The 20,650-nt window shown below is 47.1% G+C and overlaps 1 protein-coding gene across 1 annotated transcript; it reads left to right on the plus strand.

The window, feature by feature from the left end:
• Positions 1-496: 496 nt before the first annotated feature.
• Positions 497-17,562, plus strand: LOC142264202 (uncharacterized). Its single transcript, XM_075332245.1, has 7 exons — positions 497-629; positions 713-810; positions 7,133-7,282; positions 7,412-7,591; positions 7,858-7,993; positions 9,171-9,209; positions 15,989-17,562. Exons 1-7 carry the CDS (start codon positions 497-499, stop codon positions 17,275-17,277), a joined length of 2,025 nt encoding a protein of 674 aa, XP_075188360.1. The 3' UTR covers positions 17,278-17,562.
• The last annotated feature ends 3,088 nt before the right edge of the window (positions 17,563-20,650 follow it).

Here is a 20,650-nt window from a genome sequence, read left to right on the forward strand (position 1 = left end):
TCTATAGAAGAGAATTCTCCTGATTGCCCCGTGAAGGATGGATATGGACAGGGACAAGATGGTGGAGAGGATATTACACCTCACCCTAGAGATCCTCTTCCGGCTTACTGGAGAGGTGAGAGATTCTGATGACGTCACATTACATCATTCTTATCTATGGGAATAACAGATGGACAGAACTGGAGAGGTGAGGACTCTGGAAATGTCTGTAGTGAGATTTATTACTGTGTCTCTCCATAACCAGGACTACACAGTAGTGAAGAAGACCTCTACTGAGCGCTGTCAGGCCCCTGTGTCTGAGGGATGGGGAAGACCCCTGAGCCCAATCACGGGGCCTCCACCTCACCCCCCGATACATGAGGACATCAATGACCAGAAGATCCTAGAACTCACCTACAAGATGATTGAGCTGCTGACTGGAGAGGTGACACTGCTGGGAATGCTGGGACATTATACAGTAACGCTATGAAGGGATCGGGGGTGACGGTATCTTTGTATGTGTCAGGTTCCTATAAGGTGTCAGGACGTCACCGTCTATTTCTCCATGGAGGAGTGGGAGTATTTAGAAGGACACAAAGATCTGTACAAGGACGTCATGATGGAGGTTCCCCAGCCCCTCACATCACCAGGTAATAGACAGGACTAAATACACACTGCCTCTAATTATCTGTATGTAAGGAATGAATTCAGTCCCTGTATGTGTCTCCTCCAGTTCTATCCAGTAAGAGGACAACACCAGAGAGATGTCCCTGTCCTCTTCTCCCACAGGACTGTAGCCAAGAAGACCCCGATGTTCCTCAGGATCATCAGGTAGATGGAGAGAAGGGGCCATGAAATCTCCCTATGATGTGTAGACGGCTGTGAAGGTCTTGTGCTCAGTCTTGTTTTATCCACCAGTATTGTATGTTTTATACTTGTGTAATAATGTGCAATACAGGGTAATATTGTGGTACCGTGTTAGCCAGAAAAATCAATTGAAATACTATGTCCCAAAAATGACAAAAGTATTTTAGGAGTGATACCTTTATAGGCTAACCAGAAAAATTATATTAGCAAGCTTTCAGAGCACAAAGGCTCCTTCTTCAGGCAAATTACAAATTAATTATTGAGACTAAACACAACATTTAGGAGGCATCATCTTTCCCATGTCCTGTTGTAACATTCATTTAAATGTTGTGTTTGGTCTCAGTAATTCATTTGTAATTGCCTGAAGAAGGAGCCTTTGCTCTGAAAGCTTGCTAATATGATTTTTCTGGTTAGCCTATAAAGGTATCACTCCTAAAATACTTTTGTCATTCTTGGGACATAGCCAGAAAAATCAATTGAAATCCTAACACGGTACCACAATATTACCCTGTATTGCACATTGTAAGAATGGAAGATACCCCATTGTACCGAACACATATGGATCTGAAAAACCTACTGAAGAATCTGGCACAACTGAACAGCGACATCTTCTTTCTATCCAAATACAAAAAAGAAAACTCGATCCCTAAAGGCCTCACAATAAGGAACCCAACTCATTTCACCTACAATACGCATTTTTCACAGAAACTCTGCTACAGATCATCTGAGAGACTGCGGAATCACCTCATTGGATTTTTCTACAACAAAAAGAGAACCATCCAAAACAACATAGATGCTTTAAAGGACAGAATACAAGGACCTGGATCACATCTAATTAAGGACACATTACAGGATTTTTACAACAAATTACAATACAGCCTGATTATCAACAAGAAAAAGAAACTCATCAGACTCCGGAAGAAAGCAGGTCTCAATGTAGCTGAAGGTAAGCCCAAGTTCCAGAATAATTTAAATACATTGTCCTCTGTTGTGAACCTTTCACATTATGAGCCAAGCACGGTAGAAATGAATGTTCTATCAAAGGGACTAACATTCTGTCCCACTAAGCAACTTGACACGGCTCGGTTTTGTAGTGATGTTGAAGAATTCTTCCGCAAATTACGGCTAAAAGAATTCTTCCATGACCACACAGATATTACATCACAAGTCAATGTGAAAGACTTATCAAAAAAGAAGAAGAGGACAAACTAGACTCCACAACCTGGGCAAAACCAAACTCTGGACCACTACATAGACTGTTTCCGTAAAAAAGTAAAATCTGAAATTTTGGACAAACCACAAAGTACCACACAATATTAACAAGAAGGAAAGAAAAGCCATAAAATCGTTAAAATCTAACAAAAATATCATTATTAAACCAGCAGACAAAGGAGGAGCCGTAGTAATTATGAATATGACGGACTACATCCAGGAAGCACACAGACAACACTTGGATAAAAAATACTACACTCCGCTCCAGGAAGATGCCACCAAAAAATACACAAAGGAACTAACCGATATTATCAATGAGTTTGGCTCTATGTCATCCTCTCTACTGGATCTAATACCAGACAATCCCCAAACAGGTACCTTCTACATGTTACCCAAAATACATAAAGAAGGTAATCCAGGGAGACCCATCATCTCTGGTATTGGGACATTAACTGAGAATATCTCAGGCTGGGTGGAGAACACTCTGAAACCCGTGGTGAGAAGCACACCTAGTTACATCCAGGATACCACAGACATTCTCTGCAAATTGTCAGCCTTGGGTCCACTTCCAGAGGATACAATATTAGCCACCATGGATGTAGAGTCTCTTTACTCTAACATCCCACATGAAGATGGAATTGCTGCATGCAAATATTTCCTCCAAAAAACAATCTGGCCACGGAACCAGCTCTGCAATTCATCAGGTTTGTGCTCCACCACAACTATTTCTCCTTTGGAGATAATATATACCAACAGTGTATGGGCAGCGCTATGGGAAGCAAAATGTCACCACAATATGCTAACCTGTTTATGGATAAACTAGAGGAGGAATTCTTGGAATCTTGTGCTATTAAACCTCTAGCATATTTCCGCTACATTGATGATCTAATAATAACCTGGACAGGCTCAAAAGATGATCTGATTACCTTCCACAACAACTTCAACAAATTCCACCCAACAATCAAACTCACCCTCAACTTCTCAAAGTCCCAAATACATTTTCTGGATACAACCATATACATCAAAGACAATACCATACAAACGTCAGTTTATCATAAACCTACAGGACGTCCGGCATATCTGAGATGGAACAGCTTTCATCCAAGACACATAAAAAAAATCCATCATCTACAGTCAGGCTCTGAGGTACATCCGGATCTGCTCAGACAGTGAGGACAGAAAACTACATCTGCTATTCCTGAGAAATACATTCCTACAACAAGGATACCATCCACTGGTAATAGATGAACAGATCCACAGAGCTACAAGGATCCAAGAAGCAGCCTCCTGGATTACAAACCGAGGGAGGATAACAATAGGGTACTGCTTGTGGTCACATATAATCCCCACATGAGCATCCTAAGGAAAATTGGTGCTGATCTTCAACCCATATTCCACAGGGACCATAGACTGAAAGTAATATTCCCAGAATTACAACTTCTCTCCTACAAACAGCCCCCTAACTTAAGGAATCTCCTTGTTAGAAGTGTCCTCTCATCACCATCAGAGACGGGCACATTCCCCTGTAATGGTAAGAAATGCAAGACCTGTACCCATATTTTACCAACAAATACGGTCCACATAGCCAACACTAATCAGAACTACAAGATCATGGACCTCTTTTCATGTACGTCCTCCAATGTGGTATACATGATACAGTGCACAAAGTGCCCTGGAGGAATGTATATTGGGGAAACTAAACAAAAACTACAAACAAGGATGAATCTACACAGGCACACAATAAAAGATGAACTGGACACGCCAGTGGGAAAACATTTCTCCAGACCGGGACACAGTATGACAGATTTAAAAGTACTAATACTGAAAGGTCATTTTAAAGATGACACAGACAGAAAAATTTGGGAATTCAAACTGATAAAGATGTTTGGATCCTTAACAAAAGGACTCCATTTAACACCTGGTTTTATGACTCACTACATGGACACACTTCACACCTCCAACAGGAGAACCTCAGAAGTGATCTGAACAGACACCTCCAACTCATCTGCATTTCTAAGAAAAAACTTAATTTGATTTCCTTGGCTTATCTTTTAGGAGGCATCATCTTTCCCATGTCCTGTTGTAACATTCATTTAAATGTTGTGTTTAGTCTCAGTAATTAATTTGTAATTTGCCGGAAGAAGGAGCCTCTGTGCTCTGAAAACTTGCTAATATAATCTTTCTGGTTAATAGGTTAGCCTATAAAGGTATCACTCCTAAAATACCTTTGTCATTCTTGGGACATAGTATTTCAATTGAATATACTTGTGTAATGAGAGCGTTGGAGATGGCAGGATTAGAGCTGATCATAGATCTGACTTCTCCATCTCTCTGTGACTTTTGGATCACATTTAGCCCGTTCTCTACACTGAGCACTTACATCAGGGTTTCGACACCAGGTTATCGGACAGAGAGAGGTCGCCCCTATTCCATGGGTCAGAAGGTCACAGCATAAGCCAGCACTAGTTGGATCTGATTTGCCTTCCATTTAGCTGTGCAGACTATCCTTGTGCTGGCGCTGCTAGGGTTAAGCAGACCCATGTGTCTTTCTTGACTTATCATCCTGTGTTGTCTCAGCTGTTCTGATTTTTTGCACTTCCCCTGGTATAAGTTCTCACCACTTTACCTCAGTAGTTGCCAGTGATGACTTGCTTTTCCATGGTCCTGGCATGGAGGTGTGAGCCATGGAAAGAGAAATTGTTTTGAATTTGATCCTGGAGATTGCTGCTTGGATCTGCTTGTGTAGATGGGTAGGTAGCTGGCTTAGTGGTAGAAAACAAAGAGTGGTTATTAATGGCGCATATTCCGATTGAGCCAGGGTTACTAGTGGGGTGCCACAGTGGTCTGTATTGGGCCCCCTACTATTTAATATATTTATTAATGATCTTGTGGATGGTTTACAGAGTAAAATATCAGTATTTGCAGATGATACAAAACTATATAAGGTAGTTAACACAAAGGAGGACAGTTTGCAACTACAGATGGATTTGAGTAAATTGGAGAATTGGGCTGAAAAATGGCAAATGAGGTTTAACACAGATAAATGTAAGGTTCTGCACATGGGAAGGAGAAACAGATGCTACGATTACTTACTAAATGGGAAACTGCTGGGGAAATCAGACATGGAAAAAGACTTAGGCATCTTAGTCAATAAGAAGCTAAATTGGAGTGCCCAGTGTCAGGCAGCAGCCACCAAAGCAAATAGGGTGATGGGATGCATTAGAAGAGGTCTGGGGGCACGAGATGAAAACATCATTCTCCCTCTGTACAAATCAATCGTCAGACCACACTTGGAGTATTGTGTGCAATTTTGGGCGCCGGTGCTCAAGAAAGACATTACTGAACTTGAAAGGGTTCAGAGGCGGGCTACTAAAATAATAAATGGAGTGGGTGCATTATAATACACGGAAAGGTTATCAAAATTAGGTCTATTTACTCTAGAAAAGAGAAGACTTAGGGGAGACCTAATAAACATGTACAAATATATCAGAGGGCCATATAGAGATCTCTCCCATGATCTGTTTGTACCAAGGACTATGACAAGAACAAGGGGGCATTCTCTTCGATTGGAGGAAAGAAAATTCCTACATCAGCATAGAAGAGGGTTCTTCACGGTAAGAGCAGTGAGGCTCTGGAACTCTCTTCCTGAGGAAGTGGTGATGGCCAACTCACTGAATGAATTTAAGAGAGGAATGGATGCTTTTCTTGATAGCAAAAGTATAGAGGGTTATAAATAGCATAATCTTACAGGTAGATAGAAGAGAGACCAAGATTATTAGAGGAATGGGTGGGCTGCAACACCAAGACAGGTTATTAAACTTGGGGTTATTTAGTTTGGAAAAACAAAGGCTTAGTAGGGGATCTAATCACAATGTATAAACATATGAGGGGACAGTACAGAGACCTTTCCAAAGATCTCTTTACACCTAGGCCTGCGACTGGAACACGGAAGCATCCGCTACGTCTTGAGGAAAGAAGGTTTAATCATAATCACAGACGAGGATTCTTTACTGTACGAGCAGTGAGACTATGGAGCTCTCTGCCGCATGATGTTGTAATGAGTGATTCACTACTAACATTTAATCAGAGCCTGGATGCCTTTCTTGAAAAATATAATATTACCAGTTATGTATATTAGATTTTATGACAGGGTGTTGATCCAGGGAACTAGTCTGATTGCCGGATGTGGAGTCAGGAAGGAATTTTTTTCCCCATTGGAGCTTATTTGACACATTGGGTTTTTTTTGCCTTCCTCTGGATCAACATGTTAGGCTACGGGTTGAACTAGATGGACTTAGAGTCTCCCTTCAACCTTAAAAACTATGAAACTATAAGTATTCTTTGGTGTCTTCCTATTGATCATCTCCCGTTTTATTCATTTCTCTTTCCATCCCCCTTTTTTACCACTTGTTGTTGGGGAATACAGTTTCTTTTTCCTTTTGTCTGTCGTTTTCCTTTTGTGTCATTATCATAAAGCAGGACTAGTGTTCCTCCTGCCCTGCTCACTAGACACGGTTGTGATTAGGGTAAGACAGGGATAGACACGTGATTGCCGCACAAGAGGAAAAAACCTGTCTTGGCACATCGGGGAGTTCAGGGTTGCTCAGAGTAAGTGACAGGGTTTATCTTTCCTCTTCTTCCCTAGAGGCAGTGGTTCCCACCCCCTCTTTCTCATGATACACTGCTCAGCCTCTTGGTGGAGCACAACAACCAGGGACTGCCCTGTATTGGTAACTGTTGCCTACTGTCAGCAAAGTCCAACCTCAGAGGCTCTGGTGATGACTGGGTAGGCACTTAATCATGCCCCTCCTGGTAAGCCTGGTTCAGGGCGCAGTGAGGCTACGTCCCTTCTCCTAAACCTATTAGCATGACAGGTTTACATGTAATTCTTCAAATTACATGATTCAGATGAAACCCCCAAAAGATCCATTCACTGTAATAAGGCAGCAGAGTTAGTCTGGACTCCTCATGGCAGCGCGGCAATCATCCCTATCTAGTGAACGGTTATCTCCAGTAATTGTATTATTACACCGGATTCTTTATGATGTTACATCGTCCTCTTCTCCCCATTCAGGTCCCTACAATATCGGATCCTTTCAGTGGAGATCTTTTATATAAGAGAATTCTCCTGATTGACCCATCAAGAATGGATATGGACAGGGACAAGATGGCGGAGAGGATATTACACCTCACACTAGAGATCCTCTTCCGGCTTACTGGAGAGGTGAGAGATTCTGATGACGTCACATTACATCATTCTTATCTATGGGAATAACAGATGGACAGAACTGGAGAGGTGAGGACTCTGGAAATGTCTGGAGTGAGATTTATTACTGTGTCTCTCCATAACCAGGATTACACAGTAGTGAAGAAGACCTCTAGTGAGCGCTGTCAGGCCCCTGTGTCTGAGGGATGGGGAAGACCCCTGAGCCCAATCACGGGGCCTCCACCTCACCCCCCAATACATGAGGACATCAATGACCAGAAGATCCTAGAACTCACCTACAAGATGATTGAGCTGCTGACTGGAGAGGTGACACTGCTGGGAATGCTGGGACATTATACATTAACGCTATGAAGGGATCGGGGGTGATGGTATCATTGTATGTGTCAGGTTCCTATAAGGTGTCAGGACGTCACCGTCTATTTCTCCATGGAGGAGTGGGAGTATTTAGAAGGACACAAAGATCTGTACAAGGACGTCATGATGGAGGTTCCCCAGCCCCTCACATCACCAGGTAATAGACAGGACTAAATACACACGGCCTATAATTATCTGTATGTAAGGAATGAATTCAGTCCCTGTATGTGTCTCCTCCAGTTCTATCCAGTAAGAGGACAACACCAGAGAGATGTCCCCGTCCTCTTCTCCCACAGGACTGTAAACAAGAAGACCCCGATGTTCCTCAGGATGTGTTTCCTCCAGCTCTATCCAGTAAGAGATATCTACTCATGTACTTTCTGCACTAATTTTGTGTTTACATTTTTAGACTTTCTGCTCTGTTTTTTTTCAGCTGTATTTTCTTTGCTTCTGCTTCTTCTGCTGTTTGTTTCTAGTGTCTTCTCTATGTCGTTATGAAGGCAACTCAAAGACCTGCAGAGGGTTCATGAATACTCTGTTTCCCAGAAAACACGACCTACACCAAAAATAAGACCTACCATGATTTTATGGGATTTTTGGAGAATGGTTGAAATATAAACCCTAGTTACAGTCAGGGCCAGCATTGGGAGGAGTCAAACTGCACCATTTCTCAGGAACCCCACCCATTCTCTTAGTGACCAAATCAGTTCTATTTTAAGGTTGATTGTTTGAGGACCTTTGATGACTTCAAAGTCATGTGACATGATGTAACCAAAGGTCTCTTAATTGCAGGAGTCTAAAAGAACTGAACAGAAGACAGCCTTTGGGGGAAAGAGTTGAGCAAAGTACTAAGCAATAACACAGCGCCCCTATTCTCCTAGGGCTCGGTGTTTATTTGCCGATTATAGGATTACCTTAAGAACCTTTTCAACATCACGTCATGTGACCAAAGGTCTCTTACTTGCACATGTCTAAAGCTGAAGAGGAGACAGGCTGGTGTGTGTTTACGCTAGTTTTAACCAGCTTTGCCAAAATTGGCATTGCTTGGCCAGAAGAAGGGTGTGATGCCACCGCTTCTCTACTTCATCAAAAACTGCGGAGTTCCCTATGCCAGAACTCTCACTCCAGTCCATGATGTAATTTTTCAGTGTATTGTCTTGATGATTTGGAGCCCTAATGTTTATCTGCACAGTCCGCAAGATCCTGCTACCTACTTTGGTTACAAAGCCTAAGGATAGGCCATCAGCGTTACAGTCCCAGACATCCCTATTAGATATCCGGCATATGTCTCTAACAGAGGCGGCTCTTAGCCTTTTAAACTTAGCTGTCAATTTTTGACAGCAACCTCACAACTCCAGTCGACAACCTTGTGACTCGATTACGGGATATTGAAGGGTTACTAAGATCCCTATCGCTGCTGTATTGGTACTCCTTGGATGTTCAAAATATAACATTAGTTACAACAATCTATAAATGTTCGAGAAAAATTGATGATATAAGATGTGTTTTTTCACTACTCCTCCCTGATCAGTCACGCAGCAGCAGGAACTACAGAATGGAGCGGATACAGGTGAATTGTCACATATGAGTTAATATTTCTTTATCGTTCCTATGGGAGACCCAGACCACGGGTGTATAGCTACTGCCTCCGGAGGACACACAAAGTTACTACACTCAAAACGTGTAGCTCCTCCCTCCTAGCATATACACCCCCTGCTAGCCTAGTCCTAGTTTCATGCTTTGTGTTTCAGGAGGATCACACACACATACATTCTCTGATTTTGATTTTTGATTTTTCCTTTTGGACAAAGATTTGGAAGAAAAGCGGGTCCAGTCTGGACTCCCGGCATGTCCCTTCACACCCCACTGCGGGGCTGCTGTTAAGGTTGATTTCAGGGCTGTATCCCTTTCATGCCGCGCTCCTTCACCATCCCATGCTGGGGCTCTGGCTTGAAGTCGGAGCCAACCCGGTTCTCACTGCTTTGCAGGAGACCGGTCTCCATCCGCAGCCCTTTTGCAGGACCCTGCTGGACGGAGCTATCACCCCCCAGGACCCTGGCAACCTGCGTCTCACAAGCTAAGTATATGAGACGTTATTACCACTGAAAGTGGTCTTTCCAAGGGTCCTTTATGTTTATTTATTGGGGGAGTGTGTTTTATGTTTGGTGTTAACATTTCCGGCCGGTTCTCCAGTTTTCACTGGAGAACCGCGCCGATGGTGCCTGCACGTCGGCCGCATGTTTTACTCTAGGCCCCGGCTTCGCCTGGGGCCTAGTTTCGGTTTCCACTGTCTCTGCATGTCAGTCATGCAGAGAGGCAGTGTAGCTCCGCCCAGCGGCTGTGCAGCACAAGCGAAGGGACACTCCTCATTGAGGAAAGATTCCCTCCCCTGGCTACCTCACTGACAGAATCCTTTTGCCGCTCTCAGAGTAGGCCCCGCCCCCTCTCCTCGCTCCGGTCGCCATGTTCTCAGCGTTCTCTGTGCCTGCATGGGCACAGAGATTCCACAGTGTGACAAGTGGGGACCTGGGCTGAGGGACCAGGGGGCACAGACATGTCTGTTTAAACGATTGGCAGCCACAACCTCCGGTTGTGCAGCTGCTTGTTTTATCGGTTTATATATGCTGGGGGCCAGTCTTGACAGAGCCCCCACCTCTGCAGCATGTCTCACAGAGCAGGGCTGCAGGCTGTTTTTATTATGCACTGCAGGTAGTCTCGTACGGCTGTACCGAGCTCATAACCATGGTGGCCCCTCAGCTTGGAGGCAGAGCCGAATGATTGCTAATTAGTGGCCCCTCCATCTGCTCCGGTTTCGGTGGCTGACCCCTGAGGGAATCCTATTTCCAGGGGTCGGCTGTCCTGGCATCTGCTGAGCATGCAGCTCCCCTCTCAGGGCGTTTTCTGCTTCAGCTCGCTCAATAAAGCTCACAAAGGACTCTCCTTCTGGGCTCAGACCCCGTCCTCCTGACAGGGAGACGCAGGGTCCCCTGTCCTTCCCCGTCCCGCAGCTCCGATTTCGAGCTGACTCACTGGACGAGGAGGATGTCTCTACCAGGGGCTCGGACGCTACTTATGTACATTGATCCGTCCGTACATGACGCAGAGCCGAATGATTGGATTGCGTCCATTATACTTGTACTGGACCTCCATCCGCCCGTATCAGGGGAGTATTCCCCGCTGGCAGAAAGGCATCAGTATACCTTTAACAGGACGAGGAGTGTGTTCTTTAACCACTCCAGTTTTCAGCCTGCTGCGTCCAAGCTCACAGCCTGTCCTGCAGACCCCAAAGCGGGGTTCTGCGGCCTGTTTCCCCCTCCCATCAGAGGTGGTCAAGGAGTGTACTCATTCGCCAAACGTGGCCCCTCCAGTGTCCAGACTTTCAGCCCGGATAGTTGTATCAGTGGCTGACGGCACCTCTGTAGGGCTCCCACGGTACATTAATTTTGTACTGGACCCCAATCCGCCGGAGTTACCTTACCTAGGAGAACACAAAGTGTGTTCCTTAACCACTCCAGTTTTCAGGCCCCTGTGAGCAAGCCCAGGGTCCGCTCTGACAGTCGCTTCCCATGAAGCGTGATTCTGAGGACTGTGTTTCCCCTGTCCACCAATGGTGGTCAAGAAGTGGGCTCAGTCACCTCAGGTGGCTCAGCCCGGACCGTTATGTCAGTGGCTGATAGCTCCTCACTTAAGGTTTTGCGGTCCGCCCGGTTGTCCTTGGGCCAAGTCGGTATTGGGGCGGCAGCAGCTTCGTTCTCCTCAGCTTTACGGCAGTGCGGTTCTTTTGTACCTTCTCTGCTTGTCTGGAGGAGATGCATTCCCTCACAGGGACTCTATGCCCAAAACGGTTGCCTGACCTTCCAGACTTCAGTCTTTTCATCCTATGCCAGGTCTGCCATGCTGGACACCGCACAGCGGTGGTCTTGGCTACTTTCCTCGCTATCCGCAGGCTCCTGTGGCTTCGGTAATGGAAAGCAGATGCCTCTATAGGGGTTCCTTGCTGGGCTCCCCTTTGGTGGGACCAGTCTCTTCGGAACCAACTGGATGAAATTCAGGAAGCTCTTGGCGGGGAGAGTTCTTCCTTGCCACAAACCTAAACCAGGGAACCTGTCCAGGACAGGAATCAGTTGAGGTTTTGGTGGCGTTCCTCCATCTGATCGTCCTCTAGCTCGGCCTTGGTTCATAGAACCAAATAGCTTGAAGCTGCGTCTTCAAAAGACCGCAGGAGATGCTACCACGGAGTCAGCTTCCTCCGAGCTATCTAGCCACGCCAACCACCTCCTTGGTCGGTGGCAGGCTCTCTCCACTTGGCGACGTATGGTTCTACCACGTCTCCGTTCAGTGGGGGCGGGATCATATCTCCCATGGCTACAGGATGGATTTCTGTCCACCCGCCAAACAGATTTTTTTCTGTCACCTCCCGGCTCCAAGGCCGCCGCCTTCTCACAGGCCGTGGCATTTCTTGCAGGCCAATGGAGTAATTGTACCGGTTCTCGACTGGGAACGGTTCTGAGATTTTTGTTCAAATCTATTTCTAGTCCCCGAAGAGGGCGGTGCCTTCCGACCTAGATCTTTAGCTTTTTCAGCATGGTCAGGTGTGGCATTTTCACATGGAGCCTCGGTCTTGTTCCGTGTGTTTTTTTCACCGGATCAATCAAGAACCCAAGGAGATTCCCTAGCAGCCATCGGCATCAGAGATGCTTTTCGGCAGGGGTCAATCGCAGTTTCACACCAGCGTTGACTACGTTTTGCCATCGGAGTGGTCCAATTCGTGGCTCTTCCCTTGGGGTTAGCCACGGCCCCTCGAGTATTCTCATTGGGGCTGCTGTGATTAAGGTCCTGCACCCCTAGGGATTGGCAGTGATCGTTTGCCCTGGACGGCCTTCTTCTCGGGGCTTCATCCAGTGCAGACTCTTAGCAGAGTACTTCGCTTACTCTCGCCACTCTAACCTATTCGGGTGGCTTGTCATTCTGTTCAAGTCCACTCTGACTTCGAACCAGAGGTTCTCAGGGACGCAATTCGAGACTGTCGGCTCTTGTGAAGCTGCTCTTAGTCGATCAGTAGTCCCCCCGCTGGCGGTCGACGTCGTTCTATCAGACACCAAATACTGGTGCTGGTCAGACGGTGGCGTCAATGGAAGCGATTCCTTGCCCAGTTTCTCCTGCGTCCTCTGAGACTGGATGTTTTCCGCTGTACACGCGAACTCCCTCCTTCCACGGGGTGGTGGCTTTGCCACTGACCAGGGGCTCGTTTTCAGTGGTGGTTTCGGCCACTCTGTCTCAGGGACGCTCCTTCCTGGCCCCGTCCCGGGTGATCCTCACCAGGGTGCTGGTCTTTCCGCCTTGGGAGCAGTATATCTCCACCGTGGAGCGCAGGGCGCTTGGACTCTGTCCGCATCAGCCCTCTGGATCAATAGGCTGGAAATCAGAGCTCTTTTTCTAGCTCTCTACGCCTTCACCATCTGTTGGCGGCTAGGCACATTCGAGTCCAGTCGGAAAACGTGACAGCGTTTTCCTACATCGACTTCCAGGGCGGGACACTCAGCCGCCTGGCAATCTTGGCGCCTCAACATTCTTCAGTGGACAAGGGACTCCTAGTCCACCGTATCCGCAGCCCACATCCTAGATGTCAAAACTGCGAGGCAGACTATTTCAGCTGTCCAACCGTGGTCCACAATCCTCAGGTTTTGCGGTAGACACACTGGCTCATGTTTGATCCCAGCTTCGTCTCTACCTCTTGCCCAGAGTCCTGCGCAAGATCAGTAAAGGGGGCCGTCGGGTCATTCTCTTACTCCAGACTGACCCAGGCAGGCTTGGTACCCTGACCTGCTCCTTTTGTCCGTTAGGTTGCCATGGCATCTTCCGGACCGTCCAGACCTTTTCTCAAAAGGTCCGTTTTTTCCGTCAGAATTCTGGATTCTCAGATTGACGGCGTAGCTATTGAGTCCTGGATCTTGGCGACTTCTGGTATCCTTCCTGAAGTCATCTCCGCTATGACTCGAGCTCCAAAGTGTCCTTGGACCTTTTTAGCCTTGCCGACCCTCCTGTCCCTTCCACAGTCCGGTCTACAGCTAGGACTATCCCTCATTAAGGGACAGGTCTCGGCTCTGTCAGTATGTGCCAGCGGCGTATCGTCCGGCTGGCTCCGGTGCGCTCCTTTAAGGGCGCATCTCACATCATTCCGCCTTTCCGGCGGCCTATGGAGCCCTAGGACCTTAATCCGGTCCTCCCGGTTCCCGGAAACCCCCCTTTGCGCCTCTTAGGGAGGTTTCTTTGTTTCATATTTCACAGAAAGTAGTCTTTCTAGTGGCTATAATTTCCCGCCAGGGAGTCCTGGCGGCACTTTCTCTGAGTCACCCCCTTTTTTTGGTCTTTTGCATCAAGACAAGGTGGTCTCCGTCCGACTCCGGACTTTTTTCCCTAAGGTGGTTACAGCTTCCACCTTATCCGGGGCAATTTTCCTGCCTTCCTTTTGTCCGGCTCCTGTTCATCGCTTTGAGGAAGCGTTGCATATCCTGGATCTGGTGCGGGCGCCCCGGATCTATGTGTCTCGCACCGCCGTTATTAGGCGGTGCACCTCTCTCTAGTACTGACTGCTAGTCAGCGTAGCGGTCTCTCGGCATCTAAGCCGACCCTGGTTCGTTGGCTTAGGTCAGCCATTTCCGAGGCCTACAAGTGTACTCAAGTGCCTTCCCCGCCGGGGATTAGAGCACATTTGATCAGACCTGTCGGTGCCTTTTGGGCTTTCACGCCAGGCTACGGCTCAGTAGGTCTGTCAAACTGCAGCTCGAATTAGTCTGCATACTTTTTCGAAGCTCTATCCAAGGCATGCTCTTGCTTTGGCAGACGCGGGTTTGGGCAGACGCATCTTTCAGGCGTCTGTCGCCCATTTGTGAAGTTGGGTTTGCCTGCTTCTCAGTTGTCTGTTTATTCCCACCCATGGACTGCTTTTGAACGTCCCATGGTCTGGGTCTCCCATAGGAACGATAAAGAAAAAGAGAATTTTGTTACTTACCGTAAATTCTTTGTCTTATAGTTCCGTCATGGGAGACCCAGCACCCTCCCTATTGCCTGTTGGCAGGTTTCTTGTTCCGTGTGTCTTCACCGGCTGTTATTGTTGTAGACAGAGGTTCCGGTTCTTCCGGTTTTTACTCTGTCTCTTCTTGTGGGTGGATGTCCTCCTTCAGCTTTTGCACTAAACTGGCTAGGACTGGCTAGCAGGGGGTGTATATGCTAGGAGGGAGGAGCTACACGTTTTGAGTGCAGTAACTTTGTGTGTCCTCCGGAGGCAGTAGCTATACACCCGTGGTCTGGGTCTCCCATGACGGAACTATAAGAAAAAGAATTTACGGTAAGTAACAAAATTCTCTTTTTTTTTATTACATGTGGCTTTAACTATTTTATTTTCGCCCTTAAAAAAAAAATCTCTTTGAAATTGTCTATATTGTGGATCAACGTCACAAAGAGATTTTTTGCAGGCATCGTCAACTCTCATGGCGGCATCAGGATCTGTAGAAACTACAAATTCTGGTACTGTGCCTGTTAACTTCTTTTGATGTCTGTGATCAACACACTGAGTCTAATTAATCTAGCAAGGTCATTCTCTCCTGGGCTACTTGTTAATGTCTTTGATCACATGCTATAGGGGAGCCAGTGTTATTCGCTTCTTTACTGTATATGCCATTAATGCCAGCTATAGTTTACCTAGACAGGTGTGGTGAAGTGTTGTGATACAAACTAACTGGTGTTTGGTGTTTGTTGTTGTGCATTATTTTTGTGAGCAGTTGTGGTATTAACCTTTGCTGTCTTTTTGTTACTGCCTTCCTGCTCTTGCTTTTCTCCTTAGTCTCTCACTCTTTATATCTGTGAGTTTGTAGTGTGTCTGAATTTTGATTTTCCCATCTGTTTTAATCTGTGTTTCAATCATACTCCAGCCCTTTCGTTCCCTACGGGGGATAACATATTAGATCTGGTCCGGAGAATAGCAAGGCACAAGTCTCTGGAATCTCCTCCTTCAGGGATAATCCAGAGGTTATTGATAGCCTAGGGTCTTCTAGCATGAGGAACAGTATAGGAGCCATCTGTCCCTTGTTATCCTGCAGTCACATTTTGACAATCACTCAGATTATTTATTGTAGCACATTTCAGAGAACTGGTATTACTGGAGAGATATCTTGGATACAGGAATGGAAGGTCTGAATTAACAAAGATGTAACTCTTAGATCTCAAAATTAGAAAACAGATTCAGAATATTTTTTTCCCTAGTTTATTTTCTGCTGTTATGGTTTAAAAAAAAAATGTACTTTCAAAGTAATATCATTAAATAATAACATTGTGCTTTATTTTTAGCAGATGACTGTGTCGGGAGTTCAGTTGGACCTCTAATATCTTCAGAATTTAAAACAGATGATCAAAGTATCACACATGATACATATGAAGAGTCTGCTGGTGTCCTAGATATACCTCCAGTCCTTCCTAGGAAAGAACTATCATCTGATCTTTTCAAACAAGTCCAAAATTCCGATCATCAAAAAACTCACACTGGGGAGAAGCTATTTTCATGCTCAGAATGCAGTAAATGTTTTACTCAGAAATCAGATCTTGTTATACATTACAGAATTCATACAGGGGAGAAGCCATATTTGTGTTCAAAATGTGGGAAATGTTTTATTCAGAAATCAGATCTCTTAAAACATCAAAAAATTCATACAGGAGAGAAGCCATTTTCATGTTCAGAATGTGGGAAATATTTTATTCAGATATCACATCTTGTTAGACATCAGAAAATTCACACAGGAGAGAAGCCATTTTCATGTTCAGAATGTGGGAAATGTTTTATTCAGATATCAAATCTTATTAGACATCAGAAAATTCACACAGGGGAGAAGCCATTTTCATGTTCAGAATGTGGGAAATGTTTTATCGATAAATCACATCTTGTTACACATCAGAAAAATCACAAAGGGGAAAAGCCATTTTCATGTTCAGAATGTGGGAAATGTTTTATTCAGAGATCACATCTTGTTACACATCAGAAAAAACACACAGGGGAGAAGCCATTTTCATGTTCAGAGTGTGGGAAATGTTTTATTCAGAAATCAGAACTTGTTTTGCATCAAAGATCTCACACAGGGGAAAAGCCATTTTCATGTTCAAAATGTGGGAAATGTTTTATTCAGAGATCACATCTTGTTACACATGAGAAAATTCACACAGGGGAGAAGCCATTTTCATGTTCAGAGTGTGGGAAATGTTTTATTCAGAAATCAGACCTTGTTAAAGATCAGAAAATTCACACAGGGGAGAAGCCATTTTCATGTTCAGAGTGTGGAAAATGTTTTATTCAGAAATGGCAACTTGTTAGGCATCAAAGATCTCATACAGGGGAGAAGCCATATTCATGTTCAGAATGTGGGAAATGTTTTATCCATAAATCACATCTTGTTACACATCAGAAAATTCACACAGGGGAGAAACCATTTTCATGTTCAGAATGTGGGAAATGTTTTATTGAGGAATCGAAACTTGTTTTGCATCTAAGATCTCACACAGGAGAGAAGCCATTTTCATGCCCAGAATGTGGTAAATGTTTTACTAGGAAATCAGGTCTTGTTTACCATCAAAAAAATCACACAAAATAAACCATTTTTATGTTCTGAATGTGGAAAATGTAATTTTCAGAAATCAGATCTTGTTAAACATGTGAAGAAGCCACACAGGGAATGAACGTTTTTCATGTTGTGAATAACTGAAATGTTAAGGCCCTGTGCGCACTTGCCGGTTTTTGCCGCGGATTTCCTGCGGTTTTGCTGCATGTTATGTTCATAACATTTCTACAGTGATTCACCAGCAAAACCTATGGGAAAAAAAAATGCTGTGCGCACTATGCAGATTTTGACAGCTGCATGTTTTTTATTTAGTTACACCAGGGTATGTTTTCACAATTTTTTCCTTGGTTTCTCTTTGTCTTATGGCCAGTGTGAACATGGTCTCACAAGCTCCATGTATCTGTCACGCTCCCCGTGTCCCAGCACCACTCCTTACCCACTGATCCACTCCACGTGTCCACCGGTCATGGTTGCCGCTCCCGCTCGTGCTCTCCTGTGTCCTGCTCCTGGTCTCATGAGTCTGACTCTGAGTATTAGCCTCATGCCTCTGTATAGGACCAGGCCGCGCCCACTCTCCTGGTTTTATGGACCCAGCACACCTGAAGCAGGATGTGACATACGGCTGTGCTGGATATATAAGACCAGCCTTTCCATAGGGGCGTTGCCTGATCAACGTGTCTAGAAGCTTTGTCTTTTGTGCTAGGTGCTCAGGCCCCCTGGTGCCGTGTCCTGTAGACTTCTTGTCTTTGCTCCCTGGTACCTGTGCCTGTTTTCCTTACCGTCCTGAAGAACTTTGTGTTTCTGCTGACCTGGTTATACCTGTCCCGGCCACGCCAGTGCTCCGGCTGCCGTGTACCCTGCCCCCCGGTGGGATACTCGGTCCAGTGGATCCACCTCCTGGGCCCATCAGTCCTCCCGGTCCTGACAGATTGATCAGGCCATGGATCCCGCTGGAGCGCAAACATCAGAGCTGGCTGAGCTGCGCCAGGAGCTGGCACAACAGCGTGAAACCCTGACCCGGATGCTGAAATTCATGACGTCCGTGGACCACCGGTTGTATACGCTGCAGACTGCCGTCTCGTCCACGCAGCAACCAGTCTCCAGGTCCGAACTAGTTTCCTCCACGACCTCGCAACTTCGCCTCGCTGCTCCGCCTCGCTATGCAGGGGATCCCAAGTCCTGCCGCGGTTTCCTGAACCAGTGCTCCCTGCACTTCCAGTTGCTCCCGCACTTGTTTGCCTCAGACCAGGCCAAAGTGGCGTTCCTGATGTCACACCTGGAAGGCGAAGCCCTGGCCTGGATTAACCCCCTGTGGGAAAACGAGGATCCTATGATTACCGACATCCAGGAGTTCCTGCGAGCCTTCAGGGGCACCTTCGATGAGCCTGGACGAACTACCGCAGTGACCTCTTCGCTCCTCCGGCTACGCCAAGGGACCCAAACAGTCGGCCAATACGCCATCCAGTTCCGCACGCTCGCTTCGGAGCTGGGCTGGAACAATGAGGCCTTAACAGCGGCCTTTTGGGAGGGTCTCTCTGGTCGTATTAAAGACGAACTAGCCGGCCGTGATGTCCCTCACACCCTGGACGCTTTGATTTCCCTGGCCACCCGGATTGATCTCCGCTTTCAGGAGCGTACTAAAGAGAAAGTCCGGGAGAAGCGACCACCTTGCCATGCCTTGCCCCCGCAGAGACCTACCGCTCCCTTGTCCCTGCCTCTCCGTGACTTATCGCCAGAACCCATGCAGGTGGACCGTCTGACCCAGGCCAAGCAACGCCGTGCAGAACGGCTCGCCCGGGGCCTGTGCTTCTATTGCGGAGATGGGTCACATATGCTACGTTCTTGCCCGGAGAGACCTGGTAGACCCCAGGTCCAAGGGATGGTGGGAACCGCCACCCTTGCCACCGAAATCCCTTTGGTCCCAGTGAAACAGACTGTACGGGTGACGACAGAGGGGATCCAGTTTTCAGCCGAGGCCCACATCGATTCCGGGGCAACAGGCAACTTCATTCACCAGGCCACGGTAGACAAATACCAGGTCCCTGTCACCCCGCTGAAGAAGCCTCTCTGGTTCGCCTCCATAGACGGCAAACCGCTCTACAAACCTGTCCAGTATACCACCGAGCCCGTGAACCTCCAGGTTGGCGCTTCGCATACCGAGACTATAGCCTTCTATGTCATCCCAAGAATGGCTTCTGAGCTCCTGCTGGGTCTGCCCTGGCTTCAGCTCCATGACCCTGCCATTAGTTGGCGCTCTGGCACTATTTCCGGCTGGGGACCCTTGTGTCATGACCAATGCCTACAGCCTGTTCCTCAGTCCCTGTCACCTGAGCCGTTAGAACCACCGACCCCTGAAGAGGTGACGACGCAGGCCAGTGCCGTACCACAACTCCTGTCACTTGTGCCTGTGGTGCCACCGGAACCAGAGGAGACGACGCACTCCAGCGTCGTTCCACCGTCCCTGACAAGTGAGACTGTGATGCCACCGGCTACCGAGGAGGAGACACTGTCTTGTACCCAGTCCGAGACGCCCGGTCCGGTCGTCCACGACCCCAGTCCTGCTTCTGGCTTTCCCCCGCTTCCCGTTGCTCCCGTTGCCACTGTTGGTAGAGCGGCTAAGCGTCGTGCGGCCAAGAAGGCGGTACGGGGTCAGCGGCCCTCCCCCGCCTTTGCGTTGGGTCCTGGTCCGGTGACACGATCCGGGGTGCCCCTGGGGTACTGTGCACGGAGGGGGGGGCATAGAGGGGGGGGTACTGTCACGCTCCCCGTGTCCCAGCACCACTCCTTACCCACTGATCCACTCCACGTGTCCACCGGTCATGGTTGCCGCTCCCGCTCGTGCTCTCCTGTGTCCTGCTCCTGGTCTCATGAGTCTGACTCTGAGTATTAGCCTCATGCCTCTGTATAGGACCAGGCCGCGCCCACTCTCCTGGTTTTATGGACCCAGCACACCTGAAGCAGGATGTGACATACGGCTGTGCTGGATATATAAGACCAGCCTTTCCATAGGGGCGTTGCCTGATCAACGTGTCTAGAAGCTTTGTCTTTTGTGCTAGGTGCTCAGGCCCCCTGGTGCCGTGTCCTGTAGACTTCTTGTCTTTGCTCCCTGGTACCTGTGCCTGTTTTCCTTACCGTCCTGAAGAACTTTGTGTTTCTGCTGACCTGGTTATACCTGTCCCGGCCACGCCAGTGCTCCGGCTGCCGTGTACCCTGCCCCCCGGTGGGATACTCGGTCCAGTGGATCCACCTCCTGGGCCCATCAGTCCTCCCGGTCCTGACAGTATCCTTCCTGAGGAAGGAGACGGACTTTGTCTCGGAAACGCGTTGGAAATGCTGAAATAAAAAGAAATTTTAATCAACTCAACATCAGTGGTTTTTTAGCGCGGCTAAAACCCGTTTTTTCCTT

This window comes from Anomaloglossus baeobatrachus, unplaced genomic scaffold, assembly GCF_048569485.1.
Source record: "Anomaloglossus baeobatrachus isolate aAnoBae1 unplaced genomic scaffold, aAnoBae1.hap1 Scaffold_263, whole genome shotgun sequence".
Classification (NCBI taxonomy): Eukaryota; Metazoa; Chordata; class Amphibia; order Anura; family Aromobatidae; genus Anomaloglossus; species Anomaloglossus baeobatrachus.

Coding starts and splice junctions, on each gene's coding strand:
- LOC142264202 (XM_075332245.1), top strand. CDS start 497: ATGTGTCAGGTTCCTATAAGGTGTCAGGACGTCACCGTCTATTTCTCC. Junction 7,592..7,857: donor TTGAGCTGCTGACTGGAGAG/GTGACACTGCTG, acceptor GAATGAATTCAG/TCCCTGTATGTGTCTCCTCC. Junction 7,994..9,170: donor GTTTCCTCCAGCTCTATCCA/GTAAGAGATATC, acceptor CTCCCTGATCAG/TCACGCAGCAGCAGGAACTA.